Source organism: Takifugu flavidus, chromosome 12 (assembly GCF_003711565.1).
Source record: "Takifugu flavidus isolate HTHZ2018 chromosome 12, ASM371156v2, whole genome shotgun sequence".
NCBI lineage: Eukaryota > Metazoa > Chordata > Actinopteri > Tetraodontiformes > Tetraodontidae > Takifugu > Takifugu flavidus.
Window position 1 is genome coordinate 87344 of NC_079531.1, and position 22029 is coordinate 109372.

At 47.3% G+C, this 22029-nt stretch overlaps 2 protein-coding genes across 7 annotated transcripts in view; one reads left to right on the plus strand and one right to left on the minus strand.

Moving 5' to 3' along the window:
• The window catches only part of col4a4 (collagen, type IV, alpha 4), a 40770-nt gene extending 37943 nt beyond the window's left edge, over positions 1-2827 (plus strand). For 4 of the 5 annotated variants that reach the window (XM_057048486.1, XM_057048487.1, XM_057048488.1 and 1 more), the window contains 2 exons: positions 836-1119; positions 2348-2827. In XM_057048486.1, the coding sequence (XP_056904466.1) occupies positions 836-1119; positions 2348-2620 (557 nt within the window). In that variant the 3' untranslated portion in view covers positions 2621-2827. Of the gene's footprint in view, positions 1-835; positions 1120-1292; positions 1727-2347 lie in introns of those variants that run through there. The other variant, XM_057048489.1, reaches the window with a different exon arrangement.
• Positions 2828-4051: 1224 nt separating this feature from the next.
• exoc3l2b (exocyst complex component 3-like 2b) lies at positions 4052-21246 on the minus strand. Of its 2 annotated transcripts, none has more exons than XM_057048492.1 (14): positions 21089-21246; positions 14864-15346; positions 14512-14732; positions 11744-12012; positions 11294-11560; positions 10419-10537; positions 10172-10286; positions 8806-8916; positions 8448-8548; positions 8237-8353; positions 7997-8132; positions 7215-7493; positions 6961-7082; positions 4052-5442 (listed from the first exon to the last, which is right to left on the minus strand). In XM_057048492.1, the coding sequence occupies exons 2-14, from the start codon at positions 15292-15294 to the stop codon at positions 5142-5144; spliced, it is 2589 nt and encodes an 862-aa protein (XP_056904472.1). In that variant the 5' UTR covers positions 15295-15346; positions 21089-21246; the 3' UTR covers positions 4052-5141. The 2 variants fall into 2 exon arrangements, with proteins under 2 accessions (XP_056904472.1, XP_056904471.1); XM_057048491.1 differs by lacking the exon at positions 21089-21246 and adding an exon at positions 19272-19580.
• Between the last annotated feature and the right edge of the window lie 783 nt (positions 21247-22029).

Here is a 22029-nt window from a genome sequence, read left to right on the forward strand (position 1 = left end):
GCATAATAAAGAAGAAAAATAGATATATAAGTTGCAATGGACTATATGTCGCATTTTGGGGAAAATTTATTTGATAAAATCTTGAAAGGAAATTAGCAATCCATTAGCATGGATTAGCAATAGAGTTACGGTATGCTAACGTAACACATTCAGCTACATGACCCACAACGAACTGAGTGCGTGTCTGCTTTGTTAACGTAACATATTAACAGTTAATCAGATAACTATAGCATAAAGAACATCCGAGCAAGTTGCCCAAACAATCAAGTCTAACGCCATAGACGAAGTGCCGCTTCTTCTTCTGCGTCGCTAAAGGAACTCGTTCCTCAGTACACACGCCTATAGCGCCCCTGGTGGTTGTCAGTGTGAAAATAACAAACGTGAAATTCTGTAATAATGTATTTAACATATAAGTCGCTCCCCCTGACAAACTATGAAAAGAAGTGCGACTTATAGTCTGGAAAATACGGTACCTTAAAGAGATGTTTCACGTTTTGGATAAAAGTCCTAATTTCTTCAATACTGAAGATCTCTCTTACCGATTTCGTTTCCCTCACACTAAAGAAACTGGACAGAGATTATGTCCAAACAAGTCAAGGTTGAGTTCTTTAAATTTTAACTTAGACTTAACAAAGGCTGAAGTTCGATTACCAGAGATTTACAATAAAGGTTGGGTATTCTATCTCTTGTGTAGGATACTCATGTTCAATGTCCACAGGTTTAAAAAATGTACACACCTGGATGCTCTGCATGAGAAAGGTGCAGCCTGTTCAGGAAGCCGGAACAAGTCCAGGTCACATTTAATTGAGTTGATTTGTTCTGGCTCCACCTGCAGGTCAGGCGGGTTCGTGCATGCCCGTCTTTTCCACCATGCCCTTCTCTTCCTGTAACATGGGAACCTGCTCGTATGCCAGTCGTAACGATAAATCCTATTGGCTGTCAACAACCGCTGCCATCCCCAATATCCCCGTGGGTGGAGCTGCCATTGCCGACCACATCAGCCGTTGTGTGGTGTGTGAAGCCCCCTCCTCACCCATTGCAGTACACAGTCAAATGTCTAACCAGCCAGAATGTCCCCCAAGTTGGAGAAGCCTGTGGACTGGATACTCGTTCCTCATGGTGAGTAGGGTTCTTGTTTTTCTTTAGTTCTAGTGCACCAGCATGTTCACCAGTCTTGTCAATCTAGGTGTTTTCTGGGCAAGGTGCTTAGAATCTTTGCATTTCTGTGAGTTGGGAAACAGCTGGTTGTTGGGGCTGCACTCATTCTGCTGTGGTAATGTTGTTTAAATCAGCGGACTTGTTCGAGATGACTGAGGGCCCTGAGGAGGAACCCGTCCCAGCTCGCCATCAAGGTTAATCAGTCCTGATCAGTGGAACAGACCTGTCTGACATCTGTTAACGTTAAACCAGTCAGAGTCTCGACCATTCACATGCGCACAACATTCAGCACCATCGGAACACTGCTTAAAGAGGCTGTTATTTTAAATTGAACTCTACTTGATGTCAGGAAGTTCCAAACTGCTGAGCCACAGTGTCAAAGGAAGCTTCGAGGGGGAATTTAGAAGTCAGTCCTCCCAAAATTTTGAAATTGAACTTTCCCAAGGTCAGGCAAAGGGCAGCAATGTGGTCTATGGTATATCAGTTGCATATGGCTTGGTCTTTATGGCCCCGGCTTCTGGTGGCAGGTAAGAAGAGAGTAAGGTGATTCTGCCTGAGATGAGAGTAGAAGATACGTAGAATAAACACAACCATTATTAAAGTTTTCAGCTAAAAATCTCTCAGTTGGTGTGTGTGTGTGTGGGGGGGGGGTCAGTGAGTGTCCCAGGGGAGGAAACTATTGACAGTGGGCTGATTGGGGCTCAGTACATAACCAGAGAGGGTCTGAATGTTGGCAGCATTTTGTTCAGGCTACTGTGGTAAGAGCAATAATATAATAAAATAATAATAACTGCACAGTTATGCTATGATGGCATCCTGTCAGACAGGGCTTGAAAACTATGCAGACTGATGATCTCAAAAGGCAGATGAAGGTGTGTGTCTGCAGTCCCACAGCTCAGGTCTTCATGGTCCTTCGCTAACATGACAAACGCGACGGCTTGAGCCAAAAGTTCTTAATCGATACGTTTACTGAATGTTGTCACTTTTCTCATATCCAATAATCCTAAAGTATTAATGATTCTGCTACTCCTGTCATGGCAGACTTAAATGCATCCTTACCAATTTCCTTCCATGTGAAAATGCTGATCCAATCGTCTTAAACCCTCAAACCGGGTTCGGGTTAAACCCTGCAATCAGCACATTCCTGGTTGGCTGGCTCGTGCACTGATGGAGTTTCCTGTGCCTGCAGCACACAGGCGCGGGAGACGAGGGTGGCGGTCAGTCGCTGACGTCTTCAGGCAGCTGTCTAACACACTTTCGAGCGCAGCCCTTCGTGGAGTGTCAGGGCCCACGAGGCACGTGCCACTACTTCGCCAACATCTACAGCTTCTGGCTGACCAGTGTGGAGCTCCATGGAGCCGAGAACAACAGTGCTGCCTTCACGCTGACCGACGCCTGGCAGCAGAGGGACAGCGTTGGGAAGTGCAACGTGTGCATGAGAGAGTGGAACAGAGGAGACTGAAGATGAGGTTAACCCTAACAGGTTAACCCTAACCTCCCATTCTGTTTGAAATAAACGTGGACTTGATCTAATGAAAACCTGCTTTCAGACACTAAACCGGGACTTTAACTGGTACAACATTGCCTCATGAACATGTACCAGATGGACTTCACCGAGTCATTTGTGCAGGTTTTTTTTCTTTTCTAATAAATAAATTCAATATCCTCATTTTTGGTGATGCTCCTCTGCGTTATAATTTAATGATTATTCATGTCTAACATCATGTCTGTGTCTTGAAAGGGTTATCAGTTGGACACTAGTCTTTAAAACGTGTTATAAGACAGACTGATTGCACCAAAGAGGGATTATCCCACTTAATGTTCAGACACCCACAAATGACCACAATAGCGCCTCCTTAAGGAAACATGGGGTAACTGCAGCATCTCGGACAATTAATCGCCTGCATTTCGGACCTGTAGTCAAAGACGAGGGCAGTAGGGGTCAACCCTGTTGTAAACGTGCACTTGTAACGTACACGTCACTGTTTCATGTACAATCAGAGGCCACTTTACCTCGTCAGTCAGAGGTTGGACCATCAGTTCACTTTATAGCTGCCTCAAATCTTCAGTTTGCAAAGAAGCCACGAACAATAACAAAGTGTTGCAAATGTGCAGACAGGCGAGGCAGCTACAGTGAGAAAACCTTGTACTTACACGATGTTTACAACAGTGAAGGAAAGGGCACGTGCCGCTCGTGCGTGCGTGAAGGGTGCACGGAGCAAACAAACGGTGCGGTGCTCGTCGGAGAGGAAGCTCGTGATGAACTAAGGAAAAGTGACGACGACCAGGACTGTCAGAAGCTGAATCCTGAGAACGAGGAGTCATGTGTAACGGACGTGACGTGGGCAGCAGGTGTTGGCAGGTGAGGCCACGAGAGGTGGGACACCTGCGCCCCCTGGTGGAAAACCAGAACACCACAAACCAAAAGCAGGATCGTGACAACTCACACAGTTGTTGCAGATTTGCAGAGGTGTGCAGTATTTCAGATACTAACCCTAACCATTACTAGTCCTCGGCCCCTTCCTTTCTCTTCATGTACAGCCTCAGGATGCTGGACTCAGGGTGAAACCCTCCGTGCAAGGTGACGAGCTTCCTGGCCTTGGTGTCAGTGGCTTGTGTATGTATGTATGTATGTATTTATGTGTGTGTGTATATATGTATATATATGTTCCTATATATCTTTGGTGTGTGTGTGTGTGTGTGTGTGTGTGTGTGTGTGTGTGTATGTGTGTATATATATATATGCTCTCATATATATATGTGTGTGTGTGTGTGTGTGTGTGTGTGTGTGTGTATAATTTTAGCATCTAGGACCAAGCTATCTGAATTCTATAATAATAATAATAATAATAAGCAAATGATAAGTTTTAGAAGATACAAAAAAAGAAAAGAGTTGTTTTATTGGCACCAGCAGACTTGCTTTAATAAAGATGAAAACAGTTGAACGTTGGATTCGTATTTAATATCTGGAGCTTCAACCCAACAGACAGCAACCGTCGTTACAGCGCCCCCCTCTGGTACAGTCTGAAACTACAACAGCTAGTTCTAAAGCTAAAACCAGTCAAAGCAAGAAAAGATTAAAAGTGCATAAAATTCACCCAAAATATATATATTTTAAATTTGTTGGATAACAAAAATCATCTCAATGAGCCTGATCACAGCCAGGTTTATCAGACCACCACTTAAATATGTTCACATGACAACAGCATCAACAGCTAGTACCATGATTAACCCTCTGAAGGTTCTGCAGGGTCCGTTCTATCTTCAGAAAAATTCATATTCAAAAGAACTGAAAATTTAAACTTTAGCTAAAAGTTAGCAAAACAAACTGTCAACAGTTCAACTCCCCACCCTTTTTGGCATTTTTGACAATAATAACATTTTTTATGAAACTTAAAGTTTTAATTGGTGTTAACATCTTGTCAACAGAAGTTCTACTCTAATCGTGGTTCCCAATTTGGGTAAAGTCAACACAGAATTTCTCCAACATTAGTTTGGATCAGACAAACAAATAGCCAAAGCTGTCATGCTAAATTTTCATTTGGTTGATTGGTTAGAATTTGTGCAAGATCTAGTTAATGCCTGTAGCTTGTGGGATGGATAACAGTAACAGTTCTGTTAGAGGTTCCTGGTTTTCTTTTAGCATCACAGGGAACTGTTACATACTTAGCAAGCTCATTTATCAAACATGAATGTTTAAAAAAAGGACATATTCCAGCGTAGTAGTATTTTTGGTTTTAGCGTTCTTGACCCTGTTTTAAAGTCATCCTATTAAAATGGCAACGGTTGATTTTAAGTTACCATTTCGTTTACATTGGTATCGTTCGGGCTTTTGCTAAACATTGCTGCGCTGCATCCATTCATCCAAGATTGTTCAGCTAACTTTCATTGGTGCATGACTATCGAAACGTTCAAATAATAACTGATGGAATTAATGTTAGAAGGTCATGAATCGTTTCACCTGTTCGGACTTTGACGGCAGCTCAAAGAACGTCGTTGGGATTTTCCGGCACTGGTCTCCTGGTTTTGTGAGAGTGTGGCCTCAGTGTAGTGAAGCAGGAAGATGCTGTGATGGCGATGCGGCTCAACCCAACATTCAGACAGTGGACCTCAGAAGTGACGGGCACCTCGGAGAACAGGGCATGATCTCGGGACAACCTGGCCAAACCTCCGTTGCTACTGCCGTCGCTGCTCTCAATGTCTTTGACAACGTTGAGGATCTCTTGCCGTTCTGCTTGACGCGTCATTCCACGGATGTTCAAAATGGCTGACACATGCTTCTTCCTGGACGCAAGGGGACAATAGAGACGACCACATTTAAAAATGAGAACATTTAAGAGTGGAAATTCATGAATTCATTTACACGGTGGGAGGACACAGGAGAAAACCCACCAGAGAAACAAGAAGTGGAAAATCCACAAAGACCCCAAACAAGCAACCAAAGCCACAACCTTGAAACCACCATGTTGAAATTTACTTTTTACTACTTTCAGAAATTTTGGATTTTCATTATAATTAATGAGTTATATCAGTAACAGTATTACATTAGTTGGACAGTAGCAGGGAGCCAGGTTAGGGTTAGGGGCTATGGTTAGGGTTAGGGGCTAGGGGTAGGGGTAGGGGTTAGGGTTATTTGAGTGTTTTTGTGCCGGATGTTTTTTCCTCTTGCAATGGCACAATGTTTGCTCCATAACTGCCCCCTCACCTTTGTTTCAATCACAGATGTGCACACACAGTAACACCATGGCGACAAGAGCTAACCCTAACCCTAACAAGAGCTGACTGTGGTGGAATCATTAACCCAAGGCAAAGCCTACGAAAAGAGACGGGCACCATGATGAGCAACCACTGAATGGGGTCATCTCGCCTAGCGCTAAAGATATGGACCCACGTCGACACTGGGTCTCTTCACTTAGGGGGTTAGGGTTAGGGAATATGGTTAGGGGTAGGGGTTAGGGGCTATGGTTAGGGGTAGGGGATAGGGGCTATGGTTAGGGGTAGGGGTTAGGGTTAGGGGCTATGGTTAGGGGTAGGGGTTAGGGTTAGGGGCTATGGTTAGGGGTAGGGGATAGGGGCTATGGTTAGGGGTAGGGGTTAGGGTTAGGGGCTATGGTTAGGGGTAGGGGTTAGGTTAGGGGCTATGGTTAGGGGTAGGGGTTAGGGGGTATGGTTAGGGTTAGACGATATGGTTAGTGTTAGGGGTTAGGGGTTAGGGTTAGTCATTTTCTTCTCTAATGAGTCAACGTGGTCCAGTTTAACAATCCAGCCACACATGAGTTTGATGGAGCACTCTAACAAGAAAGCCTGGGCTCTACAGAGTATTTGCCTGCTAACAGAACTTTCCTGAGGATCACAAAGGAAAGCTTATTGCTCAGTAACTGAAAAAAAACGAGTAGGGCGGAAAAAACCCTCTCAGAAAAAAATGATGAATCAAACCACATCGGCCAGCCCTAAAGTGTAACATTAGCAGCAGCAATACGAATAACAGCATTAGTGTATTAGCAGCAGAAGCTGTTGTGTTTTTGTAGCATTACCAACAGTGGACACATTAGCATTAGCAATGATTAGCAGTAGAAGCATTAGCATCAGTATTTCATAATAAGAACTGTTGGTAGGATTCGTTGCAGTAGCATAAACAATAGCTTAAGCTATAGCATTAAAGGTATCTACAACAGTAGCTTTTACAGTAACATTATTTTATGATTAACAGTGTACTAACAGTAGCAAACAATAGCATTAAGAGTAGCGACGACATTAATATTAGCATTCATAAGAGCTTTAGTTGGAGCATTTGTGTCACACCTGATGTCGGGAAACTCTCGAACCAGAACAGCGACCTCCATCTGGATGGACGGCACATCTTCCAGCTGGATGATCTCAGAGATGTGAGACAGGGCACTGTCCAACCAGCTGGACGGAGATTCCTGAAAAATAGCAATGGACGGACCAATCAGGTCAGCAGAGAAACATGGGTTAGGTTTAGGGTTAGGGTTAGGGTTAGGGTTAGGGTTAGGGTTAGGCTTCAACAGGCCTGAGCATCCTGAACAAGCCCCCACCAGATCTTTGAAGAGGACTTTGATGTGCTGGCCCTCCTCTCGAAGCCGTCCCGCCATCCTCTTCCTCATCTTAGAAGATGTGCAAATGATTCTTCCACGCATGATGGCGTGTAGGTACTCGATCAGGAGGCGACGGTGGACCTCGGACACCAGCAGGTGGTACGGCGGTCCCTCCATCTTCTGATACTTCTTAAAGTGGTCTTTGATCAGTTCCACAATCTTCTCCAACGGTTCTGGGTTACTCAACCACTTCCTCTTTACCAGGCGGTCAAACAAGGGCTGGAGGAGAGGTGGGGGGGCAGGGAGAGGAGGGGGGGGGGGGGGGAGAGGAGGGGGGGCACCGTTGAGAGAGTGACACAGAAGAAGAGCAGGCAGTGAGAGAGGGGAGAGAGAGAGGGAGGGGGGGGGGGGGGGGGGACAGAGAGGGAGAGGGGGGAGAGAGGGGGGAGGGAGAGAGAGAGAGGGGGGAGGGAGAGAGAGGGAGGGGTGGGGGGACAGAGAGGGAGAGGGGGGAGAGAGAGGGAGGGGTGGGGGGACAGAGAGGGAGAGGGGGGAGGGAGAGAGAGAGAGAGAGAGGGAGGGGTGGGGGGTGGGGAAGGACACCATTGAGAGAGCGACACAGAAGAAGAGCGGGCAGAGAGAGAGAGAGAGAGAGTCTGTGTGTGGTGTGTGTGTGTGTGTGTGGTGTGTGTGTGTGTGTGTGTGTGTGAGTGTGTGAGTGTGTGTGTGTGTGTGTGGTGAGTGTGTGTGAGTGTGTGAGTGTGTGTGTATGTGTCAGGTACCCTGATGTGCAGGTACAGACGTTCACACAGGACTTTCACTCCCTGCTGAATGATGTGATCTAGAGATCTGGTGGCTCGACGCATCGACTGGTCACTGAGAGGCTGATCACGCTGAGAACATCGCTGCACAAATTCCCTTTGAACACACACACACGCACACACACACACACACACACACACACACACACACACACGACGTGAGCAGGAGTTCGGGCGTGGCGTAGTGAAACACGCTGTTACCTGAAGGGGGGGCAACAGTTGACCAGGGCGATGGTTTTGGACACGTATCCGTCACTGTTGTCTCCCAACATTCCGCACTGCAACCCTTCATGAAACATCTCCACTTTCCTCTGGAAACTGAACAGGAAGTGACAGGTGAGCGTCAGAAGACCCCCTAACCCTAACCCTAACCCTAACCCCCCCCCCCCCCCCCCGTTGAGCTGCACTTTACCTGTACAAGAAGTCAGCCAGGCCGTTCAGGCTGCACTGGGCCACTCTGGAGCCGAGGCTGCTGCTGATGGCGGCGGACTGATCCAGATCCACCTGCAGTGTCTGGAACAACAGACACACACCTGAGCAGGTCACACAGACACACACCTGAGCAGGTCACACTGACACACACCTGAGCAGGTCACACAGACACACACCAACTGGACACACACCAACCGGACACACACCAACCAGACTGTCCACACTGGTGATTACTGTGGCCATTTAAATGTTTCCTGATTTTGTTCAAAATAAACTCGATTATCTGCACACAAGTGGAATTCAAACGACCACCCAAAGAGCACAGGTGAGGCGTGCACCTGTATGACGTTGTTGGCCAGGCTGATTCGGTACTCCTCCACATGCAGAGACTCCATCCACCGTTTCTCCTCCTCGTCTAGAAGCTGACTCAGCTCTGTGGTGACCTTTGTCTGGAGGAATCAGAACCACAGATGAAGAAACTTCTGACAGCAGCGATCAAACCCGAGTCGCAATGAAACCGACTCATGGTTGTGGCACCTGAAGCTTCTGGGGTTGGAGATCTACCGATAAATGGTGGCTGGCTAACCCTAACCCTAACCCTCTAACCCTAACCCTCTAACCCTAACCCTGACTCCTAACCCTAACCCTGACTCCTAACCCTAACCCTGACCCCTAACCCTCTAACCCTAACCCTGACTCCTAACCCTAACCCTGACCCCTAACCCTCTAACCCTAACCCTCTAACCCTAACCCTAACCCTCTAACCCTAACCCTATTCCTAACCCTCTAACCCTAACCCTGACTCCTAACCCTGACCCCTAACCCTCTAACCCTAACCCTCTAACCCTCTAACCCTAACCCTGACCCCTAACCCTAACCCTAACCCTGACTCCTAACCCTAACCCTAACCCTAACCCTAACCCTCTAACCCTAACCCTGTCTCCTAACCCTAACCCTGACCCCTAACCCTCTAACCCTAACCCTCTAACCCTAACCCTGACTCTTAACCCTGACCCCTAACCCTCTAACCCTAACCCTCTAACCCTATCCCTAATCCTAACCCTCTAACCCTAACCCTGACTCCTAACCCTAACCCTGACCCCTAACCCTCTAACCCTAACCCTCTAACCCTAACCCTGACTCCTAACCCTAACCCTCTAACCCTAACCCTCTAACCCTAACCCTCTAACCCTAACCCTAACCCTAACCCTAACCTCTAACCCTAACCTAACCCTGACCCCTAACCCTCTAACCATAACCCTCTAACTCCTAACCCTAACCCTCTAACCCTCTAACCCTCTAACCCTAACCCTCTAACCCTAACCCTGACCCCTAACCCTCTAACTCCTAACCCTCTAACCCTCTAACCCTCTAACCCTAACCCTCTAACCCTAACCCTCTAACCCTCTAACCCTAACCCTCTAACCCTAACCCTCTAACCCTGACCCCTAACCCTCTACCCCTTATTATCATTATCATTATTATTACTATCATCATTATTACTATCATTATTACCATTATTATTACTATCATCATTATTATTAATATTATTATTATTAATAATAATATTATTATTATCCATTAAGCCATCACACTCTACATCTCCTGACTAAGGGGGAGGAGGACATAGAGCACAGAGTTGATCCCAGAGGGATCAATGAAGTTGGTGTTGATGCTAATGGCAGAAATGGAGCCGTTTCTCACCCTAACTGAGTTCAGGCAGTCCAGCTCCAGGCGCTCCACTGTGTCTGCAGGTAGCAGTGGGCGGAGCCCCCTGTAGCTGGATGGACTTGTGCTGCACACGGTCTGGAGAACATCTCTGCAACAAAAACCGTCATGTTGAGTCGCTCATTTCCGATCACGGCCAGCTCAGAGTGGTTAAAGCACTCCTGAAGCCTTCCGTCAAGCACCAATCAAACATACCTTTAACAAAGGGAAATTATGTCTGTACCTTTTGTATATGTTGTGCAGCCAGTCCAGCAGAGAGTAGATATCACTGATGTCCAATTCATTGTCAGAAATGCTCTTCAGTCTCCTGGCAACCGCCTGGTGGTAACCCTGCAAGTACACCTGTAAAATAAAGAAATTAGGTAACCATGGAGTGTTGCCTCCTGGTGGAGGGTTAGGGTAGGGTTAGGGTCAGGGTCAAGGTTAGGGGGTCTCCGAGAGGGTTAGGGTTAGGGTCAGGGTCAAGGTTAGGGGGTCTCCGAGAGGGTTAGGGTTAGGGTCAGGGTCAAGGTTAGGGGGTCTCCGAGAGGGTTAGGGTTAGGGTCAGGGTTAGGGTTAGGGTTAGAGGGTCTCCGAGAGGAGAAGGGTTAGGGTTAGGGTTAGGGTCAGGGTTAGGGTTAGGGGGTCTCCGAGAGGGTTAGGGTTAGGGTTAGGGTCAGGGTTAGAGGGTCTCCGAGAGGAGAAGGGTTAGGTTAGGGTTAGGGTCAGGGTCAAGGTTAGGGGGTCTCCGAGAGGGTTAGGGTTAGGGTCAGGGTCAAGGTTAGGGGGTCTCCGAGAGGGTTAGGGTTAGGGTCAGGGTTAGGGTTAGGGGGTCTCCGAGAGGAGAAGGGTTAGGGTTAGGGTCAGGGTTAGGGTTAGGGGGTCTCCGAGAGGAGAAGGGTTAGGGTTAGGGTTAGGGTCAGGGTTAGAGGGTCTCCGAGAGGAGAAGGAGTCACCTGAAAGGGTCAGGGTTTGGGTTAGGGTCAGGGTTTGGGTTAGGGTCAGGGTTAGGGTTAGGGGGTCTCAGAGAGGGTTAGGGTTAGGGTCAGGGTTAGGGGGTCTCCGAGAGGGTTAGGGTTAGGTCAGGGTTAGGAGGTCTCCGAGAGGAGAAGGAGTCACCTGAAAGGGGTGGTATTCTTCAGGGTATATGGAAACCACGTTCTGGGTGGCTGCTACCAGGTCCTTCACAATTTGGGCCCTTAGCCGTTCCAGGAATCGAGCCAAATCTCCAGCCACGTACTCAGAGCTCAGAGGCAGTGAGGCATCTGCCGCTTGCTCTATTGCCTCCTGCCACTTCTGCCTAAGGCGGCGAGGCCTCGGGCCACCAAGAACCACAGCCTTGTCGAGAGCCCAGTCTTTATCAGCCTGCTCCTCCTGCTGCAGGACCTGCACACAGACAGACGAGCTCAGATCTCAGTCTTAATATATCGTTGCAACCCTCTAACCCTAACCCAAACGGAACCGTAAGCACCATAACATCTTCTGCCAACGGCTACAGATGAAGTCCATAGAAGCTCATTTCATTTGCCTTTGCTTTTTACCCATCTACGTCCCTACTTTAGGACTCACCTGGACGACAAGGCCCAGGTTGGGTCCAGCAGTTTCCGAGTGCAGAGACTCCCTGACCACAGTCCACAGTTCTTTCTGCAGCTCCTCATACAGCAGCTCCACATCCTTTGCTTTCCTCCGTCCACCATCTTTGATGTTGGGACTGATGGCGTTCTCCAGTGGTGCTGCACTCTGGTCCACAGACTCGGTACACTCTTTCTCCAGCTCCAGGATGTGGATGTCAGCCAGAAACAGGTCCCGCTTCTTCACCAGCTGCAGGATCTCCAGGACTGCAGGAGATAAGGATCGTGACAGCCAATAATGTGTGAGGCAAACAGTTGGTCATTGTGTTACTTATGTTATAACTTTGGGATTTAGTTGAACCCAATCCAAGAACTCTCAGTCCGACACAGAATAATTTGCTTCGTAGTGACATCATCACATGATGTTGATGTCACTGGAGCTTCAGATAATATCCGAACCGAACACATCCCAAAAACACACTTTGATTGCACAGACTGGATACTAGGGTTAGTTCCAGATGGTGTCACTTCCTGTTTCAACAGCAACCCAGTAAATGGCTCCAGATGTTTACATTGCAGGCATGCAATCGACACACACACGCATGCACACAAGCACATTCGCACGCCGTCGAATATTTCCTTTTGAGTTGTCGGAAATGTGTTCCAGCTGGATGGATTAGGCCTCGCCTGTTGTATGTTGCCCATTTGTACAGAATGCCGGTTAGAATGTGGCTTGCTAGCATTAATGCTAACAAATCCTGAACTGACTGATATCAGAGGGCAACAGGTTAAAGTTCAGTGTGAAACTAAAGAAGCCGCCGAGTCAAAACCTCCGATACACCTGGAGGAAGCACAATTCTACAGTTTTCTGTGTGTGTGTGTGTGTGTGTGTGTGTGTGTGTTTGTGTGGGTGACGCAGAAAACAAGCAAACACAACCAACATGACACTTCGCCCCCCAGTGAAGCTTTTACAAGTGTGATACTGTAGCAACAGTTTGTGATTGATTAGTCAGACCAGGACACCGTAGCCCCACCTCGCTGAACCAGGCAACGGGCCACAAGCAGACAGAGAACCCGATGACCCCTGCTGGGCAGAACAGATGTAAGTCCGTGCACAACCACAATCCCACCCCCAGGGCAGGACGGCAAAGACCTGCCGAAGAGGGCCCACGCAACAAAAGACACCACCACTAGGCAATGAGGAGGGCAGCACACCCACACACCCCCGGAAACAGGACACCCCATGTGCCAGTCATCCGGACAAGTGGCCACACAAGTCCAAGGGCCTGCACCATCTGCCCCAGAGCCGGCCTCCGCCCCAGGGCCGGCCTCCGCACGGTCTCCCATACAAACCCTCACACACTTGCACAGATACACACACATGCACGCAAGTATTCATTCATTCATACAACCAGAGCACCCCCCAACCCCACAAGAACACCACTAGGGTTAGGGTTAGGGTTATAGGGTTAGGGTTAGGGTTAGGGTTAGAGGGTTAGGGTTAGGGGGTTAGGGTTAGGGGGTTAGGGTTAGAGGGTTAGGGTTAGAGGGTTAGGGTTAGGGGGTTAGGGTTAGGGGGTTAGGGTTAGGGGGTAGGGTTAGGGGGTTAGGGGGTTAGGGTTAGAGGGTTAGGGGGTAGGGGGTTAGGGTTAGGGGTTAGGGTTAGGGGTTAGGGGTTAGGGGGTTAGGGTTAGAGGGTTAGGGTTAGGGGGTTAGGGGGTTAGGGTTAGGGGGTTAGGGGGTTAGGGTTAGGGTTAGAGGGTTAGGGTTAGGGGGTTAGGGTTAGGGGGTTAGGGTTAGCATCAAGATTTTCATGCTTTTCCATGCTGGACTGCAGCAGGTTTGTTCATGACTAAGCTGATATCAAGTCAGGATCTAAAGAATGAACCACAACATGTGATAACGCTCATGCTAATATTAGCAGCTAGAATGCGTGAAGCCAAAACAGGCAACCTGATAACATTTGTACATGAAACAAAAGTGCTTTCATCCACCAGTAACTCCTCTAGAACTCTGATACCGTGTTGCTCAACAGTGGGTTGAATCTGTGGCTCAACCTCTGAGGATCCCAAATGATCAAATTATGTCACCAAAACAAGAGTTAAATACACCGACCAAGTAAAAGTACCACCCAGAAGAACTGTTGCAAGTACTCAGTGTCTGCCTGATCTATGCAAGTGTGTGTGTGTGTGTGTGTGTGTGTGTGTGTTATTGCTAAACACAGTCTGGGCTGTTTCTACCTGCATCACCCTTATTTAACATTCACCCACACGGGCACATACGAACATCTGTGTACTTCTATCTTTGTGAGGACTTTCATAGACATATGGCAAAGTTCTGAACCCTCAAAACCTTCATCGAAGTTGTGGGGACCATCCAAACTGTCCTCAATTTGCTAGTATAATGAGTATTTTCGTACTCAACATGCAAAGTACCAGAACACACACTTGTACGTGCTCACACACACCCTTGATGTGTTGATACCAAAGATAGTCAGTCAACAGTGTCTGAAAACAAGCCCTCACATGAAGAAGAAGAAGTCAAAGCCGTGAAGTCAAAGTTTTTCTGTGGTGTAACACAGTTAAGGCTCAAAGCTCCATCTCACCATATCTGCCATGTGGGTGATGAAGAGAGAGATCATTCACAACAACCTAACTCTAACCCTAACCCTAACTCTAACCCTAACCTTTTAACAGCTGATCCCAGCTTTACTACCAAACTGGGACAATTAAAACCACCTTTTATCCTGGACTGGATCATCAGTACCTGACAGGGGCTCTCTGGGTTTCACCTCCTCCTTCTGCTGCACTTCCTGTTCCTCTGTGCTGAATGAAGACCGGTCAGCCATTGACTCCTTCTTCAGCTTCCCCAGACCGACCATCTTCATGAAGGACTGGCGGCGGCTGCTGGAGTCACACTCCATTTCTGAGTTCAGGTCAGTGCTCGTGAAAGACTCTTTCCGACTGTCGCGGTATCTCCCAGCAAATCTGGAGGGAACACATGAGATGGCATGAAGGTCATGACAGAAGTAGGGAGCCGGATTTAGACTTCGAAGCAGCCCAAAATATCCGCATTCCTTCAGAGGAAACACTGCCATCCATCCCACGAGTGCACTTACCTTAACAAGCTTCCTTCAGAGCTCCGCCTCCCTCTCTTCTTCTTCTCTGCCGAAGACGACGTTCCCTCTAGTGACCTTGGAGGAGAAGGTGTGGAACTCTCTTTGCTACGCCCTGACATCCTCAACGTTCTTCCCAGTTTTCCTAAAGACTTGAGTGGTGACTTGAACTTCAACGACCCCTTTCCAGAAATCCCACCTCCCGTTTTCCCCTCATTGGCCTCGTTCTCATCTTCCTCATCCTCAAATGGGTTGCGGTCCCTCAGGCCATCGCCGTCGAGGAGCGAAGAGCCAGGTGACCAGTGGTGCCGACCGCTGGGGTCGCCATCGCTGTCAAAGGGGATGTTGATGTTGAGGCTCATTCTGCGAAGGATCAATGCGTTGTTGAGAGTTGGACCGCCACCCTTTAGGCGGTGGTTCTTGTTGACAGGCATGAGGAGGAGGAGGAGGAGGAAGAGGAGGAGGGCGGTACAGGTGGGGAGAAACCTGTGGAAGAATAAATAAAAAGAATGACAACCAAAACAATCACTGAATATGTAACACAGCACAGGTCAGAATAACACACACACACACACACACACACACGGGTCAGGGTTAACTAATATTATTTGATATATTAGAATATACTAATATATCTCGTCTCCTTAACCACTTTATCCCTTTTGGGGTGCCAGGAAGGGTCCACAATAGGCGGAGGGAGGTCCCCCCTGGACGGGTCACCAGTTCATCGCAGGGTCCTTTATTGCCATTTGTGTGTTCAGTGCCTTGCTCAAGGGTACCTCAACAGTGCTCTGAAGGTGTTCTGGCACCTCCCCCTACTACCAGAAGCCCATGTTTTGTCTGGCCTGGGGCTCAAACGGAGAACCCTCCGGTTCCCAGCCCGGTTCCCAGCCCGGTTCCCAGCAGGCTGAGCTGATGACGGAACCACTGAACACGAATGAACGCAACCTCGGATGGAGAATCGTGACGTGGCAGAAGGTTCTGAAGGCCACGCCCACCGAAGGCGTGCGTCATCAAAGCTAACCCAGGCTAATAACGTCTGTGGCTCCTTGAGAGTAAAATGACACCGAATTCATTCTGACTGCAGATGAAACAAGTTTTATGATTTTATGATTCAAACCAGGTGAGTAATAACCGGGTAATAACTGCACACAGGAAGAACAATGATATCTCTTATTTGACCTTCACAGGCTTCCATGAGAGACGAAGCCATTTGCTCTTTAAGTTGTCATAATTTAATTGATTATTTATTTAATTTATATTTAATCATTCGTTTTGTCTTTGATTCATTTCCGTGACGTCGGCTGCTGCCTTTCTTGGCCTGGTCACCCTGGAATAAGAGGCTCCGACCTCAGTGCGGTTTCATCTGGTTAAATAAAGGTCAAATACATTTTCCAAGGTTTGGAGTGAATGTAACCTTAACAGGTGTGTTAGTTAACGTGATAATTAACCAAGGCATTTCTGAGGTCAGCGAAGTGACACTGAGTTAATCATTGAAGTCAGAGCAAACAACACACCCATTTTTATTGTAATTTATGATGTTGTGCAATGATGCCGAACAGGAAGCTGCTGACTGGCTCCGCCCACTCATGAAGTCACACGGATGTGGAACCTTCTAGAAGTTTAAACCCAAGTTAGGCCAGAGATTTAAAGAAATGGTTTTCTTCTGAAGCCTTTTTAAACAATAAATGGACAAACAAATGTTTATCTCGTCCCGTTTAATGTAAAGAGTTTGAATGGAACAAGAACTATATAAGGGTCCGTTTTCCTGTCGTCTCTTCCAACACCTGAAGTCACCACAACTGCCAAAGTGGCTCCAACCGACAGGAGGACGGAGATGTTGGAGCCGTCTTTCTGAAGGATATATGAAGGATATATGAAGGATATATGATGGATTATGAAGGATATATGAGGGATATATGAAGGATATATGATGGATATATGAAGGATATATGAAGGATATATGAGGGATATATGAGGATATATGATGGATATATGATGGATATATGATGGATATATGATGGATATATGATATTGAGGGAATGTTATATGAGATATATGAGGGATATATGATGGATATATGATGGATATATGAAGGATATATGATGGATATGAAGGATATATGAGGGATATATGAAGGATATATGAAGGATATATGAGGGATATATGATGGATATATGAGGATATATGAAGGATATATGAGGGATATATGAAGGATATATGAAGGATATATGATGGATATGAAGGATATATGAAGGATATATGATGGATATATGAAGGATATATGATGGATATATGATGGATATATGAAGGATATATGATATTGAGGGAATGTTATATGAGATATATGATGGATATATGAAGGATATATGAGGATATATGAAGGATATATGATGGATATATGATGGAATATGAAGGATATATGAAGGATATATGATGGAATATGAAGGATATATGATGGATATATGATGGATATATGATGGATATATGAAGGATATATGAGGATATATGAAGGATATATGAGGATATATGATGGATATATGATGGATATGAAGGATATATGAAGGATATATGATGGATATATGATGGAATATGAAGGATATATGAGGGATATATGATGGATATATGAGGATATATGAGGGATATATGAAGGATATATGAAGGATATATGAAGGATATATGATGGATATATGAAGGATATATGATCCTTTTATAGCATAAGTTGGTAACCAAGGCTGCAGAGCCTGCTCTAACCCACTGGAGCAGTCACGGCCGTCTCCAGTCTGATTCCAAGAACAGGAAGTTTTGTCCAGACTGATAATACAAACGTAACGCTGAACCATCATGAAGATGCAGATCTATAGGGTTACCATGGCGACAGCTCATCAGAAAACATTCACACAAACACAAAAGTTAAAGTAGGATGTGATTCAGTGTCACACACACACACACACACACACATACTTCCAAACGCACGCACACAGAGACACACACAGACACACACACACACACCACACACAGAGACACACACACACACACGGAGACACACACACACTTCCAAACACACAGACAGACAGACAGACACACACACAGACACACACACAGACAGACACACACACACACAGACACACACACAGACACACACTTCCAAACACACACACACAGACACACACACAGACACACACAGACACGCACACACACACAGACACACACACACAATTCCAAACACACATACACACACACACACAGACACGCACACACACACACACACAGCATTTCTTGATGGCGGAAGCCTCAGAACACAAACAATGAAGCGGAAAAGACACAGATACGGACAAACGACACTCAAAACACCGGCAGACAGAGACCAGGATACCAGGTCCAGAACCCAGGTCGCCCCAGAATCATCTCCACCACGGTCCAACCCAGGATCAGGCTACAGGCCACATGCGCACGCACACACACACACACACACACACACACACACACACACACACACACTCTGTCCTTTGATGACAGCTCAGCATGATGGAGGTCCGTGAAGCTAAAGCTAACAGTTTGAACACGCGCTGTAGTGGTGTGATAGATGCTTTCTGCACTTTTGGGAGCTCCACAAATTCCTCCAGTGGACAAACAGCCTGCAACTAACCAGCCAACTAACCAGCCAACTAACCAGCCAGCATAGATGCTGGCTCATCTTCACCCATACCCAAGCAGAGTCACATGACAGTAGGAACAATCCTTTGATCACCTGTCAGGACTTTAAAATCCATTTTCCAGAACCTGGAGGTTCTCTCCTGTGGGGGAACCTTGATGACACTGACAACGACGGACATCCAGCACACGAACCCGATAAACTGGACTCTACCCACACTTGTGGAACTCATTAACTAAATGTGCGTTTTAGTTCTTGGTGCAGTACGGAACCAAGGTGTGTTTCTTTCCTATTGTATAACCACCAAGAGGTAAAACTTTAACCTTCCCGTGCGTCTACGTGCACGTTTCATGAATAAGCTCAAGCCTGACCGGGACGACGGTGAGGGATGTTAACTGAGTGAAGAATGCTTTAAATGAGGCTGAGCTGAAGTCTGGGGTCCAGCAGAACCATCTGACCTTGCTGCTCTGCTCTTTAGGTCAGAGAACCTCTGGGTTCTGCTCCCAGAACCAGGACTGGACCCGTGTTGGTGACCCTGCACGTTGACTGACGTTTCAATCAAACACGACGAGAGCGACTAGAATGCTTTTTGGAAGAGTTCAAGTTTTAAAAAAGGCCATCAAAAAGTTGCTATCTGAAGATTTTCTGTTTTCCTACTTTTAAACCGTCCAAAAACGCCTCTCTGACCGACCGCTCGGCGTTTCTCCACAAACTGAACAGTTTTAAACTCCAACACGGAACTAAAAGATCACTCACACAGCAGATCCATCGTGTCGGAGGGTCGCAGCAGCAGAAGGAATCCACACAAAGTCCGACTTTCACTGAACAGTCATGAGCACGCGCAAGCGCGCGCAAGCGCACGCAAGCACCCGCTGCCTTCAGGAGCAGCGCGTATGAGGCGTTTACGGTCCGAGGATGCAGTCCGAAAATCGGGAGAATCGAGATAATGAAGCTTTTGTTGCCGCTCAACCATCTGCTCATTTCCGGTTTTCTAACCGTCTTTTCCGCCACCTGCGTGGATCTGAGTGTGGAACCGACCCAGATGGGTTCGGTTGGTCGAACAGGAGCTCACTACAATTATTTACTAGTTCTACACACACCGCTCTCTCTCTCACCCCCCTCTCTCTCTCTCTCTCATTATCACACACACACACACTGCTCTCTCTACCACACACACACACTGCTCTCACTCCCTCTCTCTCTCTATCTCACACACACACACACACACACACACACACACACACACACACACACACACACAGCAGAACCCTGGACCGGTCTTGTCTGAGTGGAGTCTGGTCCAGTTAAGGTCACCCATTGGGTACCACACTGCTTCCTGTTGTTCTGGTGCTCCACATCCTTTGGCAACACACACATCTGACAACTAACCCAACCTTTAATGAGTAATCACAACACACACACACACACACACACACACACACACACACACACACGTGCCAGCACTAATGATTCGAGAATAATAGTGACACCGTAGAGATTAATAGTGACACCATAGAGAATAATAGTGACACCGTGGAGAATAATAGTGACACCGTGGAGAATAATAGTGACACCATAGAGAATAATAGTAACACCGTGGAGAATAATAGTAACACCGTAGAGAATAATAGTGACACCGTAGAGAATAATAGTGACACTGTAGAGAATAATAGTGACACCGTAGAGAATAATAGTGACACCGTGGAGAATAATAGTGACACCGTGGAGAATAATAGTGACACCGTGGAGAATAATAGTGACACCGTGGAGATTAATAGTGACACCGTGGAGAATAATAGTGACACCGTAGAGAATAATAGTGACACTGTGGAGATTAATAGTGACACCGTGGAGAATAATAGTGACACCGTGGAGAATAATAGTGACACTGTAGAGAATAATAGTGACACCGTGGAGATTAATAGTGACACTGTAGAGAATAATAGTGACACCGTGGAGATTAATAGTGACACCGTAGAGAATAATAGTGACACCGTAGAGATTAATAGTGACACCATAGAGAATAATAGTGACACCGTAGAGATTAATAGTGACACCATGGAGAATAATAGTGACACCGTGGAGATTAATAGTGACACCATAGAGAATAATAGTGACACCGTAGAGAATAATAGTGACACCATGGAGAATAATAGTGACACCGTAGAGAATAATAGTGACACTGTAGAGAATAATAGTGACACCGTGGAGATTAATAGTGACACCATAGAGATTAATAGTGACACCGTAGAGAATAATAGTGACACCATAGAGAATAATAGTGACACTTTAGAGATTAATAGTGACACCGTGGAGATTAATAGTGTAGCACAGTTGGTAACGTCTTCTCTCACCCTGGATTCATAAATGTACCGATAGGAAACCTCCTGGTTCTGCTCAGATCAGCAGCAGAAGTTCTACAGGTGACCCAGACCACCTCAATGTGGAACAAACCCAAAGCACCACAAAGTTCCATACTATTAAGTGTTGGAGTGTCGTCATGGAGACGGAAGCCATCACATGACTTCAGAAGAGGATGTTCTGAAAAGTGAGGAGGCACAAATAGATCTTACCTTCGTCTGCTGTGCTGCCGGTCCTCAGGTTCTGTCCCGGGTTTGTTGGTCCTCAGGTTCTGTCCTGGGTTTGTTGGTCCTCAGGTTCTGTCCTGGGTTCGCCGATCCTCAGGTTCTGTCCCGGGTTTGCTGGTCCTCAGGTTCTGTCCCGGGTTTGCCGGTCCTCAGGTTCTGTCCCGGGTTCGTTGGTCCTCAGGTTCTGTCCCGGGTTCGCCAGTCCTCAGGTTCTGTCCTGGGTTTGTTGGTCCTCAGGTTCTGTCCCGGGTTCGCCAGTCCTCAGGTTCTGTCCGGGTTTGTTGGTTCTCAGGTTCTGTCCCGGGTTCGCCGGTCCTCAGGTTCTGTCCCGGTTTGTTGGTCCTCAGGTTCTGTCCTGGGTTTGTTGGTCCTCAGGTTCTGTCCTGGGTTCGCCGATCCTCAGGTTCTGTCCCGGGTTTGCTGGTCCTCAGGTTCTGTCCCGGGTTTGCCGGTCCTCAGGTTCTGTCCCGGGTTCGTTGGTCCTCAGGTTCTGTCCCGGGTTCGCCAGTCCTCAGGTTCTGTCCCGGGTTTGTTGGTTCTCAGGTTCTGTCCCGGGTTCGCCGGTCCTCAGGTTCTGTCCTGGGTTTGTTGGTCCTCAGGTTCTGTCCCGGGTTCGCCGGTCCTCAGCTTCTGTCCTGGGTTTGTTGGTCCTCAGGTTCTGTCCCGGGTTCGCCGGTCCTCAGGTTCTGTCCCGGGTTCGCCGGTCCTCAGGTTCTGTCCCAGGTTCGCCGGTCCTCAGGTTCTGTCCCGGGTTCGCCGGTCCTCAGGTTCTGTCCCGGGTTCGCCGGTCCTCAGCTTCTGTCCTGGGTTTGTTGGTCCTCAGGTTCTGTCCCAGGTTCGCCGGTCCTCAGGTTCTGTCCCGGGTTCGCCGGTCCTCAGGTTCTGTCCCGGGTTCGCCGGTCCTCAGGTTCTGTCCCGGGTTTCTC

What these genes read in the sequence shown, in the direction of transcription:
- exoc3l2b (XM_057048492.1), bottom strand. Translation starts at nt 15,294, where the DNA reads ATGCCTGTCAACAAGAACCACCGCCTAAAGGGTGGCGGTCCAACTCTC. An exon ending in AAGAATACCACCCCTTTCAG is followed by an intron (nt 10,538 to 11,293) that starts GTGACTCCTTCT and finishes TTTATTTTACAG; the next exon opens with GTGTACTTGCAGGGTTACCA. An exon ending in ACTGCCTGAACTCAGTTAGG is followed by an intron (nt 8,917 to 10,171) that starts GTGAGAAACGGC and finishes TGATTCCTCCAG; the next exon opens with ACAAAGGTCACCACAGAGCT.